General features: G+C 37.9%; 7 protein-coding genes across 7 annotated transcripts; 1 reads left to right on the top strand and 6 right to left on the bottom strand.

Moving 5' to 3' along the window:
* Nucleotides 1-1,308: 1,308 nt before the first annotated feature.
* On the top strand, nt 1,309-3,575 carry SOCG_02765 (SNARE binding protein Sly1). The gene is made up of 5 exons (XM_013161255.1): nt 1,309-1,393; nt 1,463-1,731; nt 1,831-2,918; nt 2,965-3,073; nt 3,120-3,575. The coding sequence occupies exons 1-5, from the start codon at nt 1,342-1,344 to the stop codon at nt 3,510-3,512; spliced, it is 1,911 nt and encodes a 636-aa protein (XP_013016709.1). The 5' UTR covers nt 1,309-1,341; the 3' UTR covers nt 3,513-3,575.
* SOCG_02766 (mRNA cleavage and polyadenylation specificity factor complex associated protein) lies at nt 1,706-6,279 on the bottom strand. The gene is made up of 3 exons (XM_013161256.1): nt 5,967-6,279; nt 5,777-5,863; nt 1,706-5,726 (listed from the first exon to the last, which is right to left on the bottom strand). Exons 1-3 carry the CDS (start codon nt 6,136-6,138, stop codon nt 3,808-3,810), a joined length of 2,178 nt encoding a protein of 725 aa, XP_013016710.1. The 5' UTR covers nt 6,139-6,279; the 3' UTR covers nt 1,706-3,807.
* Nucleotides 6,280-6,305: 26 nt separating this feature from the next.
* On the bottom strand, nt 6,306-9,264 carry SOCG_02767 (CAMK/CAMKL/AMPK protein kinase Ssp2). The gene is made up of 4 exons (XM_013161257.1): nt 8,923-9,264; nt 8,639-8,871; nt 8,185-8,536; nt 6,306-8,122 (listed from the first exon to the last, which is right to left on the bottom strand). Exons 1-4 carry the CDS (start codon nt 9,044-9,046, stop codon nt 7,119-7,121), a joined length of 1,713 nt encoding a protein of 570 aa, XP_013016711.1. The 5' UTR covers nt 9,047-9,264; the 3' UTR covers nt 6,306-7,118.
* Nucleotides 9,265-9,496: 232 nt separating this feature from the next.
* Nucleotides 9,497-12,575, bottom strand: SOCG_02768 (nucleoporin Npp106). Its single transcript, XM_013161258.1, has 2 exons — nt 12,251-12,575; nt 9,497-12,091 (listed from the first exon to the last, which is right to left on the bottom strand). The coding sequence occupies exons 1-2, from the start codon at nt 12,469-12,471 to the stop codon at nt 9,553-9,555; spliced, it is 2,760 nt and encodes a 919-aa protein (XP_013016712.1). The 5' UTR covers nt 12,472-12,575; the 3' UTR covers nt 9,497-9,552.
* On the bottom strand, nt 12,573-13,816 carry SOCG_02769 (uncharacterized protein). Its single transcript, XM_013161259.1, has 3 exons — nt 13,047-13,816; nt 12,948-13,001; nt 12,573-12,895 (listed from the first exon to the last, which is right to left on the bottom strand). Exons 1-3 carry the CDS (start codon nt 13,555-13,557, stop codon nt 12,798-12,800), a joined length of 663 nt encoding a protein of 220 aa, XP_013016713.1. The 5' UTR covers nt 13,558-13,816; the 3' UTR covers nt 12,573-12,797.
* Nucleotides 13,817-13,969: 153 nt separating this feature from the next.
* Nucleotides 13,970-15,895, bottom strand: SOCG_02770 (heat shock protein S; the record flags this gene model as incomplete). Its single annotated transcript, XM_013161260.1, has 1 exon — nt 13,970-15,895. The coding sequence occupies one exon, from the start codon at nt 15,893-15,895 to the stop codon at nt 13,970-13,972; it is 1,926 nt and encodes a 641-aa protein (XP_013016714.1).
* An 827-nt stretch (nt 15,896-16,722) lies between these two features.
* SOCG_02771 (serine/threonine protein phosphatase Ppe1) lies at nt 16,723-19,460 on the bottom strand. Its single transcript, XM_013161261.1, has one exon. The coding sequence runs from the start codon at nt 19,234-19,236 to the stop codon at nt 18,319-18,321; it is 918 nt and encodes a 305-aa protein (XP_013016715.1). The 5' UTR covers nt 19,237-19,460; the 3' UTR covers nt 16,723-18,318.
* Between the last annotated feature and the right edge of the window lie 402 nt (nt 19,461-19,862).

Below are 19,862 nucleotides of genomic sequence, written 5' to 3' on the forward strand. Positions count from 1 at the left end.
TCTAGGGAATTGAATGACACAGCCGTAACTTTTGAAAGCAAACGAACGCATAAAAGCAATAGGACATTTGCATCCAGTTTTGTGTTTGATAATTGCGATTTAAGGAATTAAAAAAAGGTTTCAAAAGGAATAAATATACAAGAAAGTTTCAAGAAGAGATAAAAATGCTTTTTTTTTTTTTTGTCATAAAATATATGTGTATTATTCTGTAAGGAAGTATACATTCCTATATTTTGTTTTTATTTCATATATCCACCAAAATGCAGGCCTAAAGGGAAAAAGCGCGTACTTATGGTCTATTTATACTTCCAACTACCCCTCATTGTTTACAATTGGGATGACGCAGATTTCTCAAGTGCATATATCGTTTGGACAAATGATGAAAAGCAAAGATTCCGAAATGACATAGTAACATTAAATGCATTGGAATAGGTACTAACAATGTCCCTTGCATTCGTCTTTTGTAGAGTGTACTTTAACACCAGATGTTTCTTCCTGGAAGAGAAAGGTTCTTCATCGTCTTAGACGACTTTGCATCAAATCTGAAACTCGAAAATTATTGAATGTCGTCTGCAAAGGCAAAATTATCACTTAACAGAAGAACATCTTATATGATGAAATCCATAATACTGAACGCCGCATAAAACACGCTTGCATTTTGAATCAACCCAGCAATGATTGCTCTTATCGTTTTCGTAACAAAGACTCTAAACTATTCATGCATAGTAATACAATGCTAATTCAAACAAAATCACTTCTTCATGATGTTACCTGTTGCATTGTTTATTGTCACTTAGAAAGGAGTACTTTTTGAAAACCAGACAAAAGAGCAAAGGTAGTAACGGAAAAGACTTTAGAAATATGAAGCTTCTTAATCTTGTCTTGGTGCTCTTGAATTTGTCCTAGGTAGGACTGAAGGAAACGTCTTTCAACGATGAGATGATCTTTTCTTGTAATCGAACGTATCTTTCCCTTAAACAGACGGTGGGAGAAGGATAACCACTCATTTAATGCTCCATTTCATAGTTTACGAATGAATAATAATTAGTATTCTTCGCTTTCCGTCATTATAAATGATAATCGTAGGAGTTAGAGTGTTCCAAAGTTGCCATGATTAAGCATTAAAAAAGAAAAAGAAAAACCAACTGAGAAAGAAATCATGCTGTTCATGAACGTCGTACACTTTACTCTTCTTTCTTTTGTTTACTCATTACCATCAAGGTACTTCCTTTTATCTCCTTATTTGAAACTCACCACCAGAGACTTTGGTTTAACAGTGAAGGAGAATCTTGTCCACCACATTACTAGAGCTGTATTTATGCTGAAAAACGGATCAGTAAGATGTCGCTAACAACTTCAAACGAAACTTTGACATTGAGAGAAACTCATATCCGTAAGTTAAAATCATTCTTGTTTCGAAACATCAATTAGTTCTGGGACTTTTATTAACAGGGAAATATAGGTTCTCTAGAAAAGCTATTGAATTTAAATCAAGATGTTGATGAATTAGAAAAGGACCCTAATTATAAATCGGAGTTTCCGATTTGGAAAGTTTTGATTTTTGATAAGTCTGGTTCAGACACCATATCTTCTGTAATGCGCATTTCTGAGTTGAGGAAGCACGGTGTCACCGTCCACATGAATATTACTTCTTCTCGTCAACCTATAGCTGACGTTCCTGCAATTTACTTCGTTCAACCTACGGAAGAAAATATTGAGTATATCATTAATGTATGTATATTACCAATTATCCTAGCGAGAAAAAATCTCTAATCTTCACCTTTATTCTACTTAAAACCCCTAAACTATATATGTTGCTAACAATACTAGGACCTCTCAAAAGGCTTGTACGAATCTGCTTACGTCTGTTTCTCTTCCAGCATCCCAAGAAGTCTTTTAGAAAAATTTGCAGAACTTGCCTCGAAATCGAATACAAGCCATATGATCAATCAAGTTTACGATCAATACCTAAACTACGTAGTATTAGAATCTGACTTCTTCTCACTCCAGCTCCCAAGGGTCTTTCATACAATCCACAGTCCTTCTTCCGATGATGCACTGATTGAAAACACAATTCAAAGTACAACGAATAGACTTTTTTCCGTTATTGTCACTCTCGGGACAATCCCTATTATTCGTTGCCCCCAAGGGTCTGCTGCTGAGTTGGTTGCTAGAAAACTGAATCAGCGTCTAAAAGATCACTTAATGAATACAAAGGATGCGTTTAATACTTTAAATCCAAAAATCCGTCCTTTGCTTATATTGTTAGACAGGACTGTTGACCTCGTTCCCATGATTAATCATTCTTGGACATATCAAGCATTGATCCATGACACTTTGAATATGCACCTCAATAGAGTAACCATGGAAACTTCTAATGAGGGAAAAACCTCTAAGCAATCCTATGACTTAAATGGGAGCGATTATTTTTGGGAAGCGAATGCCAATAAACCATTTCCAGAGGTAGCTGAGAATATCGACGAAGAATTAACCCGTTATAAGAATGATGCAAATGAAATAACAAGACGTTCTGGTGCTTCTTCGTTAGAGGAATTTAATGCCGATGCATTTACTGATTCTGCTTATTTGAAGACCGCGGTTAGCCTTCTCCCAGAACTTACGGCTCGTAAACAGCTTTTGGATATGCATATGAGTATTGCGACAGCAATTTTGAAAGCCATAAAAGAGCGACACCTTGATGATTTTTTCCAAATGGAAGACAACATTACAGGACTAAATAAAAGTGCTATTCTTTCTTGCTTAAATGATAAAGACAAAGGCACACCGGAAGACAAGCTTCGATTTTTTATTATTTGGTACTTGAGTGTTGACGCAGTTCCCAGTACCGACTTGCAAGCATATGAAGAGGCATTGGTGAATAATGGCTGTAATTTAGAAGCTCTTAATTTTGTCAAAAGGTAAATTTTAAGAAAGTTTTTCTCTTCCTTATGCTAACTATGGTAGGGTCCGTGAAATTACTAAAATGACCATGCTGGCTTCTTCCACGACGCGCCCAGTCGCTAATCAATCCGGTGATAATATCTTTGGTGGATTTTCGAGTCTTTCCAGTAAAGTATGTTTATTCAAATTTATTTTTTGAGAAAATGGCTAACCAGTAGTTTACCGATCGATTTAAGGAGGCTGGGATTGGCGGTCTAGAAAACATAATTTCCGGTGTTAAAAATTTAATCCCCTTTAGAAAAGATGGGACCATAAGTTCCATCGTTCAAAGCCTAATGGATCCCGGATCTTCTTCCGTGTCCAAGCAGACAGAGTCTTATCTAATATTTGACCCTAAAGCTTCCTATGCTTCTAATGATCCCAGAAATATGAACAAACGCCAGATATTTAATGAAGCTATTGTGTGTGTTTTGGGTGGTGGTAATTACTTAGAATACGGAAATTTGATGGCCTGGGCAAAAGAACAAAATCCACCCAAGCATATAACCTACGGCAGTACCGACGTTCAGTCACCTAGTCAGTTTATGAACGAAATGGCATCTCTATCATGAGTTTAAAAATGGCATATGATAACCCTTTAGATATGAAAATAATAAAATCTACGAACTAACCCATCTGCTTGTATTCTCATATGTTGTATATGTAGCCTTAAGGAATAGTAAATAAAAAAATAGGAAAAAAGGAAACTACCGATTGATTAATGGATGCTTTTGATGAGTTAAATATTATATCAAAAAATTTTAAAAAATAAACACTTCTAATCAGCCAAATAGTCCGTTAAATATTAGCAATAGATCATTTGAATAAACCAACCATCCTGTATTAGATAAAAGCTGAAATTCATAATTAGACATTTGAGTAGGCACTTGCATTATTAGGTATCATGAGGGACGGATTTTGAAGTTGCTGAGAAGATGCCGATGATGACAGATTGGAAAGGATGGAACTTAAATGAGTATTCGAGTTGTTCTCAGATACAGGTTCATGATTGCCGGCATTTGTTAAATCAGTATTCTTTTCATGAAGGGAATTTTCAATTTCCTTGGGGAGCGGTATAGACACGGGAGGTAAGGTAGTATCAAAGACTTTTATGGGCTCCGTAACATTGGACAAAACAGACGTAGCTGAAGATGGATTAGCATTGAGCTGACTTTCTCGTTCATCTTCGTCTTTACATTCCAAAGTTGACTTAGCATTAGAATCACCACCACGCTTATAACCTCGTGGATGTAATTCTTCTTTTGAAATCACAAATTCAATGGGTTTTGGCTTGTACCAAATTATCTCGTCTTCAACATCGTCTTCTACTTGATTACCAAAAGCAACACGAGCTTCCTGTCTATCTAAATCTCTTGCACTACCGTAGATATGAGGTGTTTTAACAGCTGATTCTTCTTCGTTTGCATGCTCAATGATCTTAACTTGAACAAGCTCATCATCGGATTTCCACGTAACGGATTTCTTCCGGCGCTTCTTCTTTAGAGAGTTTTCTTCACTTGATGGTTCAGACTTTTCAGATTCTTCTTCGGACTTCACGGGACGTTTTCTAAAACTAGGTAACTCGTCACGTGCATTGGATTGACCTGATAATTGAGACTTCTGTAAATCAGCATCTTTCCCTTTTAACCCTGCTACTATAGAAGAAAGGGGCGTTGATGTAGGAGTCTGCTTAGCACCTGATGTCGAGGGCTTTGCCGTAGAAGCAGGGGTACCGGTTTTCGATGGATTAGACAAGTTTTTGAAAAAAGAAGTACCCGGAACACTGGTGACTTTTTTAGTTGGAGGATTCTTGATATTTGTAGATGCCACATTCGCATTCGTTACCGTCTTCGCAGTTACGGGTTTATTGGATTCTTTCTCAGCATCTTTCGTGTGATCCTTACCGAGTTCAACAGCGACAGATTTTTCAGCTAGGTCTGAAAGTCTTTCTGCGTGTTGCCGAATAACAGAATTTGCTGATTTCTTTTTTACAATCAGAATTGGTTTACCAAACTTAACATCCGCAAGCCTTTCAGCAGATATGGGTAATTTACATAACAAAAGCAAAATTGAATGAATAACTTTATCTGATTTAGAACGAATAGCAGAAACAAACCAATTACGTAGTTTCGGAAGAAATAATTTGCGACCACCGTCTACTAATTCTGAGAAGATCGTTGCTTCACTATTGTTTTTCAAAATCTCAAGAAAGAGTAACTTCTGATCATCTTGAGATACGGTACTCATCATGTTCACCAGGATAGCAACGCATTCTTTGGGTGCCTGGCTAGTGTTTAATGGATCAAGGCATTCATTAAGTGTTTGTCGCAAAGATGCCAAAGAAGTTTCCGTCGGTTTTTGATTTGCTTTTGATTTTAACTTTTCAATGACTAGTTTCTCAGAAGATGGCCTTACAGGTGGGCTCGGGCTAATGGTGCCCGAGGAAGTGTTGTTGCCCCCATGGGAAGAAGCAGGAACAGGATTACTGTCCAAAGATGTATTTTTAAAATCAACAGGTCCACCTGGTTGTTTTAATAAAGGATTTTGAAAAGACGATGACGCGCTGGGTTGAAAACTAATATTGGGCTGGAAAGAAGATAAAGTCGAAGGGTCTAACTGTCCAGAAGACATGCTTGAATCAACTGGAGGCAATTGAGGGAATTGCCAACTATTATCCGTATCGGAGTAAGGAAATTGGGTAGTAAAAGGTGATGCATTATTAGGAGGTGATGCTAAAGATGGAAAGTGTGGTTGATTGGGATAAGAAGCCTCGAGAGGAAAGTAATCTAAGGATACACTGTTAATACAATCCGAATATAACGTTTTCAAAACTTACTTGACGGGTATTGATCTTCAAAAGAAGTAGGCATTTCAAATGGATGGGGTGGTGGCTGAGAATGCTGGAAAACATGAGACTCTAAGCCTAGAAGATCGTTAATGACTATACCTTGCAAATACTGAAGAGCAGGAGCTACTTTATTCAACGCAACTCACTTGCTGGCCTAAAAAGTTGAATCATTACATACCAGGAAACGCGTTCATGAGCTTTTCGTCTAGATTTTTTTCTAAATCATCACCTCCAGCGTTTAAAGTTACCGGAAAATGAGTATTTCCAGAAGAGCTGTTAGGTTGACTTCCAAATGAGGTGTCAAATGGAGCTTCATTGACACCCCTCTGAGTATGATTAAAATTATTCATAAACGGAATCAAACAGTCCTCTTTGAATGACTTTTTAAAAGTTTACTATGGGCCTTTCTCAATGTTCGTATGTCGCGCTAAGGATTGAAGAGGTCTTGCTACTTGATTAATGTCTCCACCAGCAAACACATGTTACCTTCCAAGCATCAGAATTTTTACCAAGTTACCGGTTATTAAGGCTGGTAGAAGAGAGCAGATATATAATAGAAACGAACAATTTTTTCTTTTTTTGGTAAAAAAATGAATGTAGAAATTCGTAAACTAGAAAACACTGAGTATGAAAATTGGTATTGAGTAGCAATACCTACCTACATAGAATAATGAAAACATATTGAATATCATTGTATATACTGCTTAGTTTCAAAACATCAACAAGCGTTGTAGATTTTTTCAGTGAAATCATAATTCCTCAATTTTGCTTCATTGTTTTCAATAAACCAAACTTCTGAAGTTTTCAGGTTCCTCCCCTATGAACAATATTCAAGTCCTCGACTGGGTACCCCTTTTGTCTATCCTCTTGTATTCTGAATCCTCTACTTAATATACCTACTTTCATATTAATACGTATAATTGAGAAGTATTATTTAACATTAAGTATAACATAAGAAACTTGCACTAACACTTACGTATATTTTCTTAAAGTTTTTTATAAAAAAAAAGGAAAAGGTTTACATGGTAAAGATCAACCGGATATGTTCTTATTTGGTGCAATTATTAAAATAGTCGAATTGGTTTGACAAAGCAACTGTTTCAAATTCGCTTTAAAATTCAATATTCAACGAACATCATAAAATTTGTTACTGAGCAAACACCAATAAATGCGAGTTTCGACATGTTATAATCTGCATAACCATGTATGGCATAGTTCACCTTAGGAACTTGTCCGAAATGTGAATTCATAACATATTTCAATATAGAGTTCGTAAAAATGAAAAAAAGAAAAGAAGGTGATTGAATAAAATACAGGAACTTTAAAGTTCTTAAGCAGAAAATAGTTTGCAAACGAGGGTAGCACATAAATCCAAAAAGGGAAATGAGGATTTTAAATCATCTTCTTCGTGATCTGGAACAGCGGTTCCGTAATCACCAGGTCGTGAAAAATCTTTATATCCATTTGACTTAACATCCAACATATAACAATCTGGCATAACCTCATAAAGTTGTAACTCGACATATGCGTAGACTTTTCTTCCTTCTTTTCTGCAATGAGGAATTTCCCAAATACTCTTAATAGTGTACATGTCTGATTTGTATTTACCATTGTGCTGAACTGGGACTGTAAATTGAGCACCAGCACGCTGTAGAGCACGATATACGGCAAGCAAAATCTCGGGAGCATCTCCGCGGCAGCGGACGCCGAAGTGCCAACGATTTCTTTTGCTTTTTTTCTTTCCTGTTTGTAACAGAGCAGCTTCATTATTTGCATCAGATAAAGTTTTCATTACCAACTGATTATTTTCACCTGGAACAAGAACGCGGATGTTGCTTTCCACAGTCTGCTCTTGATGAGCAGGAGGTTCTGACTGTGACCATCTAGATCCTTCAATCATAGATTCAAGATATTCTGGTTCTTTCGAACTATTCAGATCATCAGCATATTCGGTAAAGGCAGGAGGGGAAACAGAAAGAAAGGAATCGACTCTCTTTGATTTCGAAAAGTAACTTTTTTCTTGAATAATTTGATTTTCATGCAATAATTCATATGCTTCCTTTAACTCGTTGTTACTTTCAGAGCGTAGGGACTCATAGATATAATCTTCAGGATATCCCATAGCATCTCCCAGTTTACTAACAATTAATGGATCCGCATAAGAATCCTGGAAGCCTTCCATGGGACGCAAATAATCAGGCAAATTAATATTGAACCAAGGGTCTTGTCGAATTTCTTGAATGGTGATTCGTTGCATGGGATCTGCAACGATCATTCGTCTAATGAGAGACTGAGCTCCTGGTGATAAAAAATCTGGCATCACGTAAATACAATCTAAATAAAGTAAGGTATTAGAATCAAAGCAAGTCGATATGTATATAAGTAGCTGTACATACTATTTACTTTTTTGAACAAATTAGGAATGAACTCGTCATCAAAAGGAAGACGTCCCACAAGCATGACATATAAAACAATACCACAACTCCATACATCAACTTCAGGACCAGCGTATAGTTTTCCGTTGATTACTTCGGGAGCGGCATAATTGGGACTTCCACATGAAGTTTTAAGAAAGTTTCCGTCAGTCATAATGTTTGATAAGCCAAAGTCAGCAATCTTTACATTCAATTTGTCATCCAAGAGCAAGTTTTCAGGTTTTAGGTCCCGGTGAACAATCTTGTGCCGATGGCAATATTCGATAGCACATATGATCTGCTGAAAAAATCGTCGACCTTCATCCTCTGTCATCTAATTAGTGTTAGTCGAATTCATAGAATGGGGAGAATTAAGAAGGATAAAGACACTTCCAGTTGAACTCGGAATTCGTTCATTTCTCATTCAACAACTTACCCTTTTATTTTCAACAATGTAATCAAATAATTCACCTCCAGCATATTCAATAACCATTACAATATCCGTTGGGGTGGTAATAACATCATATAACTTGATGATATGAGGATGTCGAAGAAGTTTTAAATAAGAAATCTCGCGTTCAACACGCATATACATATCACTTTTCTTCAATAACTGACGAGAAATGAACTTCAAAGCCACTTTTTGATGGGTCTTATAATGTGTAGCAACTATAACCAAACCGGTTAATCATAAAGTACTCCTTTTTCCCGACAACTTACGCTTCACTTTCCCAAATGATCCTTCTCCTAACGTCTCTTTCATCACATAAGGGCCAATATGTCGTTTCGAAATGGCTTCAGGAGGCAGAATCCTAGCACCATTTCGCACCGTTGAGTTCTCCATCTTGTACAAAGCAGATAATCTGTAATCTGCTATAAGCCCCTCAGTTACAAATTAAAATTGATATCTCTCAATATGTTATTTTTGTGAATATTCCAGTTCGACTATAACAGACTTGGTGGTAAAGGTTAGGACCCCAGAGAAGCGTAACCTAGAGTCAGCCAGGCTGATGTCTTTAATATGGATAGCGAAGGTCTAAATTTCGTTAAAATACAAACAGCTTATTTTATACGAACTTTGGGCTTATGTAATGATAAACAATAAAAACACAAATTATTAAGTTCATCATAGGTGGAAAAGAAAACAAAAATAATATGAAGACAAACAACACAGAAACGCCCAAAACTTGTATAATTCAAAAGACACAATGTATCATACAAGGTCGATGCAATTTAATGAACCCAAAAAAAGAAAACTTCATTTATTTGATTATCCAACCCACTAAGTAGTATTCATCAATAACATTCCAATATCTATGTATCATTTTAGTAAAGGATTGATGTTTACGTCTAATTAATTTGCACTGATTGCAAGTATTCAAGGACATGCGGAGGCAACCGATGCTCAATCATAGTGCTGTACATAACCAGGTTTGAGGCTATGAATTTTAAGCTTGTTAACAGATTATCCTCCGCTTCAGTAGGATTATAATGTAGTCTAGTAAATAATGCTTTAATACTAGACATGGCCATAAACAGTAAGAAAGGAACGATGTTTACGATTTCGGGTGATAGTGTTAAAAGGTCATGAGCTTTTTGACGCAAATAGAGCGAATTTATAGTTTCGTGAGCGTGTTCCAAACTTCCATCAAGAGGTAAGATATCCATTTTCGCGATTTCACTCAAAACTTCCTGCCATTCTTCCCTGTCATAAAGACTGCGGGCATCCATAACCAGAAGCAGTAATTTGCACATGTCTTTGTTCAAAGTACTTACTTTGATTGACTTTTCGGGGTTACTCTCATATATTTCTAGAAGACTTCTTGCTAAAACATCAGGTGCACCATTAGCTACAACGTTAGGTGAGGATTTTTCATGGCTCTGTTCTTGGGACTCTGCCATCCACAAACCACGTGAAATTATACTTTTGCTGAGATTTTTTACAGCAACCCCTATTACGGTATCGTAATCCCCTAGAAGATGATATAATAGAATAGAATCTCCGTAGCGACCGTCATCATCTGCATTTCTAGCTCCTTCCGCATACAGGGCCTGCAGCGAAGTTTGATCAAACGGTACTAGAGGTAGATAGAGATCTAACAAACCAGTTGTGCGTTCAGTGTCCTTCCGGATATCACCCAAAAACTTTGAAAAGTCATGTGATTGAAGCAACATAATTTTAACCAGGTTCATGCAGCACGTTTTATATGAGGATACCAGAGATATGCAAGCAATATAGTCAAGATAGACCAATGTATCTACGGAAACAAGGTAGCCAATGTAGGCCACGATAAGTTGTGGGTAATTAATGCGTACAGATTCCGCTTCATGAATAAGAATATTTTCGTTTTTCTCATAATTACAGGTGTGAAGAAGACCATAGTAGGACATGGCAATCGCATAATGGGTAGCTTCAACGGGATAAAATGTATAAAGATAATTAACAGCTCGCTCAAACTCACCACAAATCAAGAGAGCAAGGAAAAAATTAACAGGAGTACTATTTTTTGGATTAAAATACCTTGGTCCAAAGGCTATAATCTTCTTCTGAAGTTGTTGCAAATCAAAATTGTTTACAGGAGGTTGATCTAAGTTGGAAGTGACAAAATTATTAGCATTGGCGCGGCAAAACATTAATTGCATCCACATATAATCCTCAGAAGTTATGCACACTTCAGGAAGTGAGATACGATGAGGCTCGCATTGACCAAGCAATTTATAAATAGCATGTTTGAATGGATCTTCAGGAGCATATTTCATGAGCTGGGCATACTCGGCTTGCAAACGATCACGAAGCTGCTTGGGAAGAGGTTGATGAGGATTTTTTGCGTAAGCATTGAAATAAGAAGGAAAAGAGCGACCAAAATTCTCAAATACGCCAGCATTTGTAGTAACAAATTCTAGCGCGATATCCAGTAAACCAGCACGCATAAGATAAAATAAGACAGCCCAAATAGGAATGTCATCAGCAATCGAGATAGTTGGCTTAACCCAAGAATTATTCTTAAAAAACCTTAGGCGTGTGTAAGTAATCATTTTATCCAATGGCTTGGTTGAAGAAACGTGACCATTATCCGATAGTTGTGCATCGACAAATGCTAAAAACTGAACTTCTAAAAAGCGTAAAGATCCATGGATAATGTTTTTTTGAAATGAAGGGTTGACATCAGTCTTGTCTGCATTACTTGTCGTAGCCTCAAATGCATGTACGTTATTTGATTTCTCGTCTACCATATAAGCCAATAAAGACCATGCATCCAAAAGCTGAGGATATTCCCGATCAATCTTTCTGCTAGCAGAAGCGAATAGAGACCAAACTCGGACGATCTGGCCGTGAATACGCGCGCTGTTCAGTTTGTGAATAGCTGCAGCAAATATTCCAAATTTCTCAGAAATTCCAGACTGGCTTGGTGGTTGATTGCGGGATGCTTCATACCCGACTGAAGAAGAAAGTTGGTCGGGGACGTGTAATACGCTTGAAGCTGGCGTTCTCAAAGAGTACGTTGGCTGAGACTGAGCAACCAACGATTCTTTCAAACCAGGTTTGGCAAAACTCGACTGTAAAGACATCGTTACAGAAGCACCCAAAACAGTATTATCCTTTGAGCGTAGCATCCTCCCTGTATCTTGCAAAAATCCCATCTTCCGATTTTCCCAGGAAAGACCACTATCTTTCATTAATTTAATCTGAAAATCATTTGCGCTGGATTGCAAACCAGCTTCAATACTAGCGATCACGTTTTGCTCTTTGTAGATTTTGCCGTGAGGGTGTTCGTACAACGTACGCTTCTCCATCTCAAGGGAATCCCATTGGGATTGGATGTAAACAGAATATATCTTTTGGCGTGTCTGTTCAACATTCATACCACTCTCGGCGAGTAAATAATGTCTAGACTTAAGTTAGCATTCCATTTAAGAATTACTCCAAGTGAATAGTAAAATAATTCGCAACGATATACAAGACATTTTTAAACGCTTCGCTCTTCTGTTGTATTTATTTCCCAACTCGTTCAAGCAAAAGTCTTTGCCTTTGATAGTTTAAACTTACGCTTTCGTATCGCCATCTCGTGTAGAAACGACCTTTAGTTCCAAGTTTTTTGCTCTCTCCTCTAATTGATTTAAATTGTATTGAATGACTGGGACTTGAGGTTTCAGCAAAGAACTAAACAAATGTTGAGATTTCTCTGACAAATCCGAAACACAGTTTGAAACTTGCAACTTGGTTGCATTTTTTGCGGTTTGTGACTCTTTTCCTAACTCCGTCGCCATTACATGGAATTGTTTACAAAAATGGTAAAGGTCAAGTATAGCATAACTTAGACCTAAGTTAGCATTCCTAAAGCACCTTCCTATAGTGCAGTGCAACAATTCCTGTATATGGTTAACGATATTATTAAAAGTGCAGTAAAGAATATATTCATGATTTTTGGAATACAATTGAGATGAGAAAAGTAAAAAAAAAAAAACTATGCTTTTCAGTTAAATATTTAATATTTTTTTCAGTATATTTTGAGCTCTCTTGCATTTGGCCGTTCACAAAAATGAAAACATAGCAAATGCAGCATATTCCTATCGCCCTTTTAATTAAGCCATTGTCAGTCATTCTTTTTTTCAAAATTTTGACGTTCTGAAGTATGAAACTGTGAAACATCATGGGAAAGAGCTTCGATCCCTCCAAGATTAACTAGTTTTGCTATTTCCATGATTAGCAACAAGTATTCATATATCTGATATCTTTCACTTACCAATATTCGGATGCTCCTTTGCTGCCTCTTCCCAAAACTCGTCCTGAAGCATTTCTATTGTTCGTTAGCGATTCTGTTGATCTGGATTCAGGTACCTACGGTATTGAGTATAAAGTCGAGCAATTCCAACAAACAGAGAGCTAATAAAAAAGAATAAAAATAAGCTCTTAGTACATTGCAGGTACTGTAATAGAAAACTCACAATACCGATTTGGCCCGGGGTATACAAAGATAGCAAGAACGCTTTCACAAACATCTTCATTCGATTTGGATCTCGATGTCGTCGTAAAGTATTATACTCCTCGGCTTCTAGTAACTTTGGAGTCTTTTCTTTTTTTCTCCCATCAAATCGTAAGGATTCTTTTCTTCGTTCACTCAATCTATCTGCAATATCAACATCAGAATTCAGTTTGGGAAGAGAGGATCCATTTGTATCAGTTGAGCTTAGATCAACATCCGGTTTACTTTTCTTGTTCTGTGACTTATTATCTATTCCCAAAAACCAGTCTCTCTCCAGCGGTACGGAAGCCGAATAACCCACCGGAGGTTTATCAGGTTTCTGTACCTTGTTGGTGAATGCTTCCGACTGTATCCCAGATAGTTGACTCATTCCTATTATATCCGTTCATTCATTCAATAATTCGCCTTTTCTACTTTTCTGAGTGCCTTTTTCTATTTGAATATTTACAATTGCGTACCTCTGACTTCAGTCCTGTGTAACCTTGCTACCGCCATTGAAACTCGACTAATAAAGAAGAATTCCATTCAATCTCTAATATCTCATGCCTAATTTAATTTAAACCAACTTTCATTTAGTAGTTCTTACTCTAACATTTCCTTCTATTACAGATACATTTTCTACATTTCCAGCTACTACAAATTTTAAATTTCCCCTTGTAAAACAATTTATTCAATTTTAAACAAGTGATCGTCAATCATGTCTATTAGATATTAAACATCGTGCAACAAAATTTACAAATAAAAACAACAAACCGCCCATTAAGAAATTATTTTTTGAAAGTTTAATCAACTTCCTCAACTTCAGGACCGTTGTCACCGCCAGGGGCAGCACCCTCAGGAGCGGCACCTGGAGCAGCACCGCCAGGAGCACCACCGGCTTGGTAAACCTTAGCCATGATAGGGTTGGCAACACCTTCCAATTCCTTTTGCTTGGCTTCGTATTCGTCCTTAGCAGCAGTGGTGTTGTTGTCCAACCATTCAATGGTCTCCTTGACAGCCTTGTCAATGGATTCCTTGTCGGAGGCCTCGATCTTGTCCTTCAAGTTAGGATCATCCATGGAGTTACGCAAAGAGTAAGCGTAGGATTCCAAGTGGTTCTTAGCTTGGATACGAGCAGCTTCGGCTTCATCTTCAGCCTTGTACTTCTCAGCATCAGCAACCATACGGTCAATTTCTTCCTTGGAGAGACGACCCTTGTCATTGGTGATGGTAATCTTTTGAGTCTTACCAGTACCCTTCTCAAGAGCAGAAACGTTCAAGATACCGTTAGCATCAACATCGAAGGTAACTTCGATTTGAGGAACACCACGAGGGGCAGGGGGGATACCGGAGAGCTCGAACTTACCGAGCAAGTTGCAGTCCTTGGTACGAGCACGCTCACCTTCGAAGACTTGAATCAAGACACCAGGTTGGTTGTCGGAGTAAGTAGAGAAGACTTCGGACTTCTTGGTAGGAATAGTAGTGTTACGCTTGATAAGAGGAGTCATAACACCACCAGCGGTTTCAATACCCATAGAAAGAGGGGCAACATCCAACAACAAGAGGTCTTGGGTTTTTTCGGAGGTGTCACCAGTCAAGACAGCAGCTTGGACGGCAGCACCATAGGCAACAGCTTCATCAGGGTTGATGGACTTGCATGGCTCCTTACCGTTGAAGAAGTCAGAGACAAGCTTTTGGATACGGGGGATACGAGTAGAACCACCAACCAAGACAATTTCGTTAACAGAGGACTTGTCAGCCTTAGCGTCACGGAGGACACGCTCGACAGGTTCCATAGTGTTACGGAAGAGGTCAGCGCAAAGTTCCTCGAAACGAGCACGGGTGATAGAGGTGTAGAAGTCAATACCCTCGTACATGGAGTCAATTTCAATGCTAGCTTGGGCAGAAGAAGAAAGAGTACGCTTAGCACGTTCACAAGCGGTACGAAGACGACGAACAGCACGAGCGTTACCGCTGATGTCCTTCTTGTTCTTACGCTTGAATTCTTGCATGAAGTGGTTGACCAAGCGAGAGTCAAAATCTTCACCACCCAAGTGAGTGTCACCAGCAGTGGACTTGACTTCGAAGATACCCTCCTCAATAGTCAAGAGGGAAACATCAAAGGTACCACCACCAAGATCGAAAATCAAGACGTTAGATTCACCGGTGGTGTTACGGTCCAAACCGTAAGCAATAGCGGCAGCGGTGGGTTCGTTAATGATACGCAAGACGTTCATACCAGCGATGGTACCAGCGTCCTTGGTAGCTTGACGTTGAGAGTCGTTGAAGTAGGCAGGGACGGTAACGACGGCGTCGGTGACCTTACCACCCAAGTAGGCCTCGGCGGTTTCACGCATCTTCATCAAAACCATAGAGGAGATTTCTTCAGGAGTGAAGACCTTCTTCTCACCCTTGAATTCAACTTCCAAGACGGGCTTGCCGTTCTTGGGGATGACCTTGAAAGGCCAGTGCTTCATATCAGATTGAACCTCAGCATCATCAAAGTTACGACCGATCAAACGCTTAGCGTCGAAAATGGTGTTGTGAGGGTTCATAGCGACTTGGTTCTTGGCGGCATCACCAATAAGACGCTCAGTGTCGGTGAAACCAACATAGGAAGGAGTGGTACGGTTACCTTGGTCGTTGGCGATAATTTCGACACGGTTGTTGGAGAATTGACCAACACAAGAGTAGGTAGTACCCAAATCAATACCAATAGCTTTGCTCATTTTAATCAAGTGAAAAGATCGTTAAATAAGAGAAAAGAACAAAAAACCAATTTCAAAGACTGTTTTTTAGGATATAAATTACTTTGTTGTATCCTTAATGCAAATATTTCGTTATTCAGTACAGGGGATGAACGACGGCAATCGTTGTAATTTAATATGCAAGGTAAAGGATAACGGATGATGAGTAACTGGGAATACCAAGGTATTTATTTCTGGAATCCAATTCTCGAAGTTTCGAATAACCCTTACCCTTATGGAAAAAATAAGTGCAGAAGGAAGTAGTAGAAGCGAGTGGAATATTTTTAGTGGCAACGTCATTTTTCTTGGAAGCCGAACGTAACAGAAAGAATCTTTGCGAACAAAGATAGTGACAGTATGCTGGGATGTAGTAAATTAATTACGAGTGTACGTTATAGTATGGTATAGGTGTTTAACGTGATGTGATGGCATTGTCATGGCTGGGTTGAAAAGAGTAGAAAGCAGTAAGGAAGGATAAGGGTCGGCGGTGATGATGCCTATGGTGGTGGTGTATGGGTATGGTGAAAATATAGTAAGTATGGTAGTTGTCGAGAGTTTTGTCTGGAGCTTTGTCTCGGATTGTAGGGTAAAATGACGAGTATTGTAAAGGATCGATTCCATATAGGCTTTGTCATATGAAGCCGTTGAAATCGTTCAGTGCTTTCTTGGTGAGTGTATGTATCCATCGAGACTGACATTTAGAATAAGGAATACAACAAAGTATAAAGCTATTTCGTTGAAGAAATTAGCTTAAGACTTTGCGGAGTGTATTTGAAACTGAGTAATTTGTTGTATTATTCATTAGCTATTTCGCCTATTGCGTCAAATGCCGCTTAGGCACATTTACGGACTGGTTTATACTGATTGGGTTTTATTGAAAAGTTGCAGTTTATCTATCCTACAAACAGTCCAGCTTTCTTGCTATACAGGAAGGGACCGTATACCATGTCTATTCCGCCATCCAGGGTTCACAAATTCTTACCAACGATCCTGTCTATGACCCTTTCTGCAACTTGAATTTCGCGTCCTATTAGTCAAAAGACAGTGGTGACTTTTAAGAAATATACTACCTTTTCATCTCATGAACCTACACACCTCTTCTCGAGGAACATGATAAACGAACCGAACCGAAATCAACATAACGGCAAATTTACCAACCCTTGTATCGTCGACAGCATCATGCATTGTAACAAACCACAGCAGTAAAACTAAAAATTAAACCGTGCGAGCAGTCTCATCCAAGGTAGGTTAGAGAATAGACAAAAGACATCCTTATGGTTTTTCTATTCATAATAACCCAGACAATATGTTCAAAAGTTTATTCTAGCTTTCGTTTCAGAGAAAGCCACACGTACTTCCATCTGTCTTAGACCCTTAGTTTTTTTTTTTTTTTTTGCCTAGGATCGTAAATTGAGTTATCATCTTTTATACTCGTTCAACATCATTGTAGACATACACCACCTTATACTCAAACATTGCTTCCTATATGCAAATCGACCAAAGCTTCAAATCTATTTCATTCCATGTCTTTCATTTTTTCTAGCAATGACTGTGCTTTTGTTCCAAAGCTAAATCCATTTGTTCATTTTGAGCACCGTCAAAATCCAAACGTAGTTGATCATCATCATTCATGCTTTTTGGCATACCGTACGAATAATGTAGCAAGCTGGCCTCTAGATGCTCTCATAGAGGACTAGTATTGCCAACCACAGAGTTAGAAAGTCAAAGTCCTGGGACCAAAACACAAGGTTGGCAAAGTTATTAACATTGAAATCACATATCTTTCAATATGCTTTTCCTTCAAGCCTTCTCAAGCATAATATGGTTGTGTCCCTAAAATAAAGTACTTTGATTCTTTGCAAGCATAATACCTATATTGCTTGTAGAACACTTTACACGGATTTCCAAGAGATCAACAGCGTGCTCACCGTTAAAATATCTCACCATTCACGGGCTGTCAAAATATACTTCAAAACATTCTGGACTTTTTCATACACCTTCTTAAAACATTTGTTTTTCCTTCGAACACACAAAACACACAAAAAAATAGTTTTATGCTTTTCGGTTTTATCCAGGCATTTATGATCTATATATCAAGGAAATTTCATTGAGCAAAAAGTACATAGTATAGCTGAGGAAAATGCAGGCGTTTTTAAATGATCAAAGAAAAGACGGAGGAAGATGCTTCGACATTCTTAAAATTAGACGTCTTTAGGATTACATAATCGACGGTAGATTAATGGGAGTAGAAGGACAAGCATAAGAGAAGAGAGAAAGAAAAAAAAAAGAAGAGCCAGAAATGAATACGAAAAATTAACCCATCTTGGGAGAAGATGAAACGATGATTAACCATATTAAATTGGAAAAACCTAAACATCACAAGAAATCCAAAGCATGCGTCTGTCCTAAATAAAATATTCACTTCTTTTTCGGCTTGGGGGAACAGTTCTTTCTTCATCGGGTACGGCAGAAAATATGCGAAAATCGGGTTCTAAAGATTCATCTACTTTCATGACACTAGCAACATTGCCGCACCGATAGCAATAGTTGGGAGCACTCCAAACAGTGACCAAATTTTTTTCATCAAAATGATACTTGTATCCTTCTTGCACAAGTTGGTGCGCCCTAGCAATCAGCTTCAGATCGTTAATATGACTAAATTCGCCTGTAACTTTTGAGCCGAATAGCCAGCCAGCACCGCGGGGCGATACAGTCCAAGATTCAATGTCTTCGGGATCTGACCACATGAGATCGCAAAAAGAACCTTCATGAGGAATTTCTTGAGCACGAGCCAAAATGCGAATTTGATCCAAAGTACGCACTTCGGGGGATAAGCCACCGTGTACACACAAAATCTTGTTATCAATAATAGCAGCCAGAGTCAGAAAATCAAATACCTGGCAACAATACTTCCAGACATTTGCATTACCATACTTCGTTTGACACTCGTCATAGAATCCGTAAACCTGTGTAATCTGTCGACTTTCGTGATTTCCACGGAGTAATGTAATTTTATCAGGATATCTCGCCTTCAATAACATAAACAATGTAAAGGTTTCCAAACTAAAGTAACCTCGATCCACAAAGTCACCCATGAAAATGTAATTAGTAGACGGAAGTTCTCCACTGACACGGAATAATTCTAAAAGGTCGTAAAATTGACCGTGTATGTCTCCGCATACAGTAACTGGAGTTCTAACAGGTTGGATATTTGATTCCTCCATTAGTATTTCCTTCACCATTTCACACAAGCGTTTCAACTGGTGTTCTGGTAAGTATTTACATTTTCGAACCGTTGCGATCCACTCATCTAAATCCGCCATATTGAAACGATTTTTTTTTTCTTTTTAAGAAATATATTATTCTTCGTTTATCGCTTCCTTCAGGAATACTTCGTTTTCTTCAAATGCTTGTTGTAGGCAAAGGATACGTAAGTAGTGGGATTTCACTGTCAGTGTAGATAGGTTAGTGAAGCCAAGTGAGATCTGACGAGGGAATATAAGTAAATACTTCATGTAACTCACCCGGAAGTTAATGAATAAATATGTACGGACTGATTAAAAATACATAAACTGTAAATTTTTTTATTATATGTAAAATAATCCAATTGTTACTCTCATTACAAAGGTACTCGAATGTTGGCGAGTCTAGAAATACATCTTAGTAATCTTGATGAATGTTAGCATGGATTGAAGTTTACTATGGCAAATTCTTCTGAGCATTTTGGTTTTTATTATGCTTATACGCCAGAATTTTGGTTTGTGCAATCTTTCCATTCAATTTATTTGATAAAATAAAAAAAAAAGGTATTTGTTTGTTAATGTAATGTAACGTAAACGTAACTGGTTTACCATCACCCATTAAACTACGTTATATGAGTCAACGAAAGTATAATTTCAATTTATTTTAGAAAAGGAAAATTAGTAAACATGTCGTTTAGTTTTGTTAT

Source organism: Schizosaccharomyces octosporus, assembly GCF_000150505.1.
Source record: "Schizosaccharomyces octosporus yFS286 unplaced genomic scaffold supercont6.1, whole genome shotgun sequence".
Classification (NCBI taxonomy): domain Eukaryota; kingdom Fungi; phylum Ascomycota; class Schizosaccharomycetes; order Schizosaccharomycetales; family Schizosaccharomycetaceae; genus Schizosaccharomyces; species Schizosaccharomyces octosporus.

What these genes read in the sequence shown, in the direction of transcription:
- SOCG_02765 (XM_013161255.1), top strand. Translation starts at nt 1,342, where the DNA reads ATGTCGCTAACAACTTCAAACGAAACTTTGACATTGAGAGAAACTCAT. An exon ending in ATTGAGAGAAACTCATATCC is followed by an intron (nt 1,394 to 1,462) that starts GTAAGTTAAAAT and finishes AGGGAAATATAG; the next exon opens with GTTCTCTAGAAAAGCTATTG. An exon ending in TTTCGAGTCTTTCCAGTAAA is followed by an intron (nt 3,074 to 3,119) that starts GTATGTTTATTC and finishes GCTAACCAGTAG; the next exon opens with TTTACCGATCGATTTAAGGA.
- SOCG_02766 (XM_013161256.1), bottom strand. Translation starts at nt 6,138, where the DNA reads ATGAATAATTTTAATCATACTCAGAGGGGTGTCAATGAAGCTCCATTT. An exon ending in GCTCATGAACGCGTTTCCTG is followed by an intron (nt 5,864 to 5,966) that starts GTATGTAATGAT and finishes ACGATCTTCTAG; the next exon opens with GCTTAGAGTCTCATGTTTTC. An exon ending in TGAAGATCAATACCCGTCAA is followed by an intron (nt 5,727 to 5,776) that starts GTAAGTTTTGAA and finishes GTGTATCCTTAG; the next exon opens with ATTACTTTCCTCTCGAGGCT.
- SOCG_02767 (XM_013161257.1), bottom strand. Translation starts at nt 9,046, where the DNA reads ATGGAGAACTCAACGGTGCGAAATGGTGCTAGGATTCTGCCTCCTGAA. An exon ending in ATCATTTGGGAAAGTGAAGC is followed by an intron (nt 8,872 to 8,922) that starts GTAAGTTGTCGG and finishes GTTTGGTTATAG; the next exon opens with TTGCTACACATTATAAGACC. An exon ending in TTTGTTCAAAAAAGTAAATA is followed by an intron (nt 8,123 to 8,184) that starts GTATGTACAGCT and finishes TACTTTATTTAG; the next exon opens with ATTGTATTTACGTGATGCCA.
- SOCG_02768 (XM_013161258.1), bottom strand. Translation starts at nt 12,471, where the DNA reads ATGGCGACGGAGTTAGGAAAAGAGTCACAAACCGCAAAAAATGCAACC. An exon ending in CGAGATGGCGATACGAAAGC is followed by an intron (nt 12,092 to 12,250) that starts GTAAGTTTAAAC and finishes ACTTAAGTCTAG; the next exon opens with ACATTATTTACTCGCCGAGA.
- SOCG_02769 (XM_013161259.1), bottom strand. Translation starts at nt 13,557, where the DNA reads ATGAGTCAACTATCTGGGATACAGTCGGAAGCATTCACCAACAAGGTA. An exon ending in TCGACTTTATACTCAATACC is followed by an intron (nt 13,002 to 13,046) that starts GTAGGTACCTGA and finishes AACGAACAATAG; the next exon opens with AAATGCTTCAGGACGAGTTT. An exon ending in AAAGGAGCATCCGAATATTG is followed by an intron (nt 12,896 to 12,947) that starts GTAAGTGAAAGA and finishes TCATGGAAATAG; the next exon opens with CAAAACTAGTTAATCTTGGA.
- SOCG_02771 (XM_013161261.1), bottom strand. Translation starts at nt 19,236, where the DNA reads ATGGCGGATTTAGATGAGTGGATCGCAACGGTTCGAAAATGTAAATAC.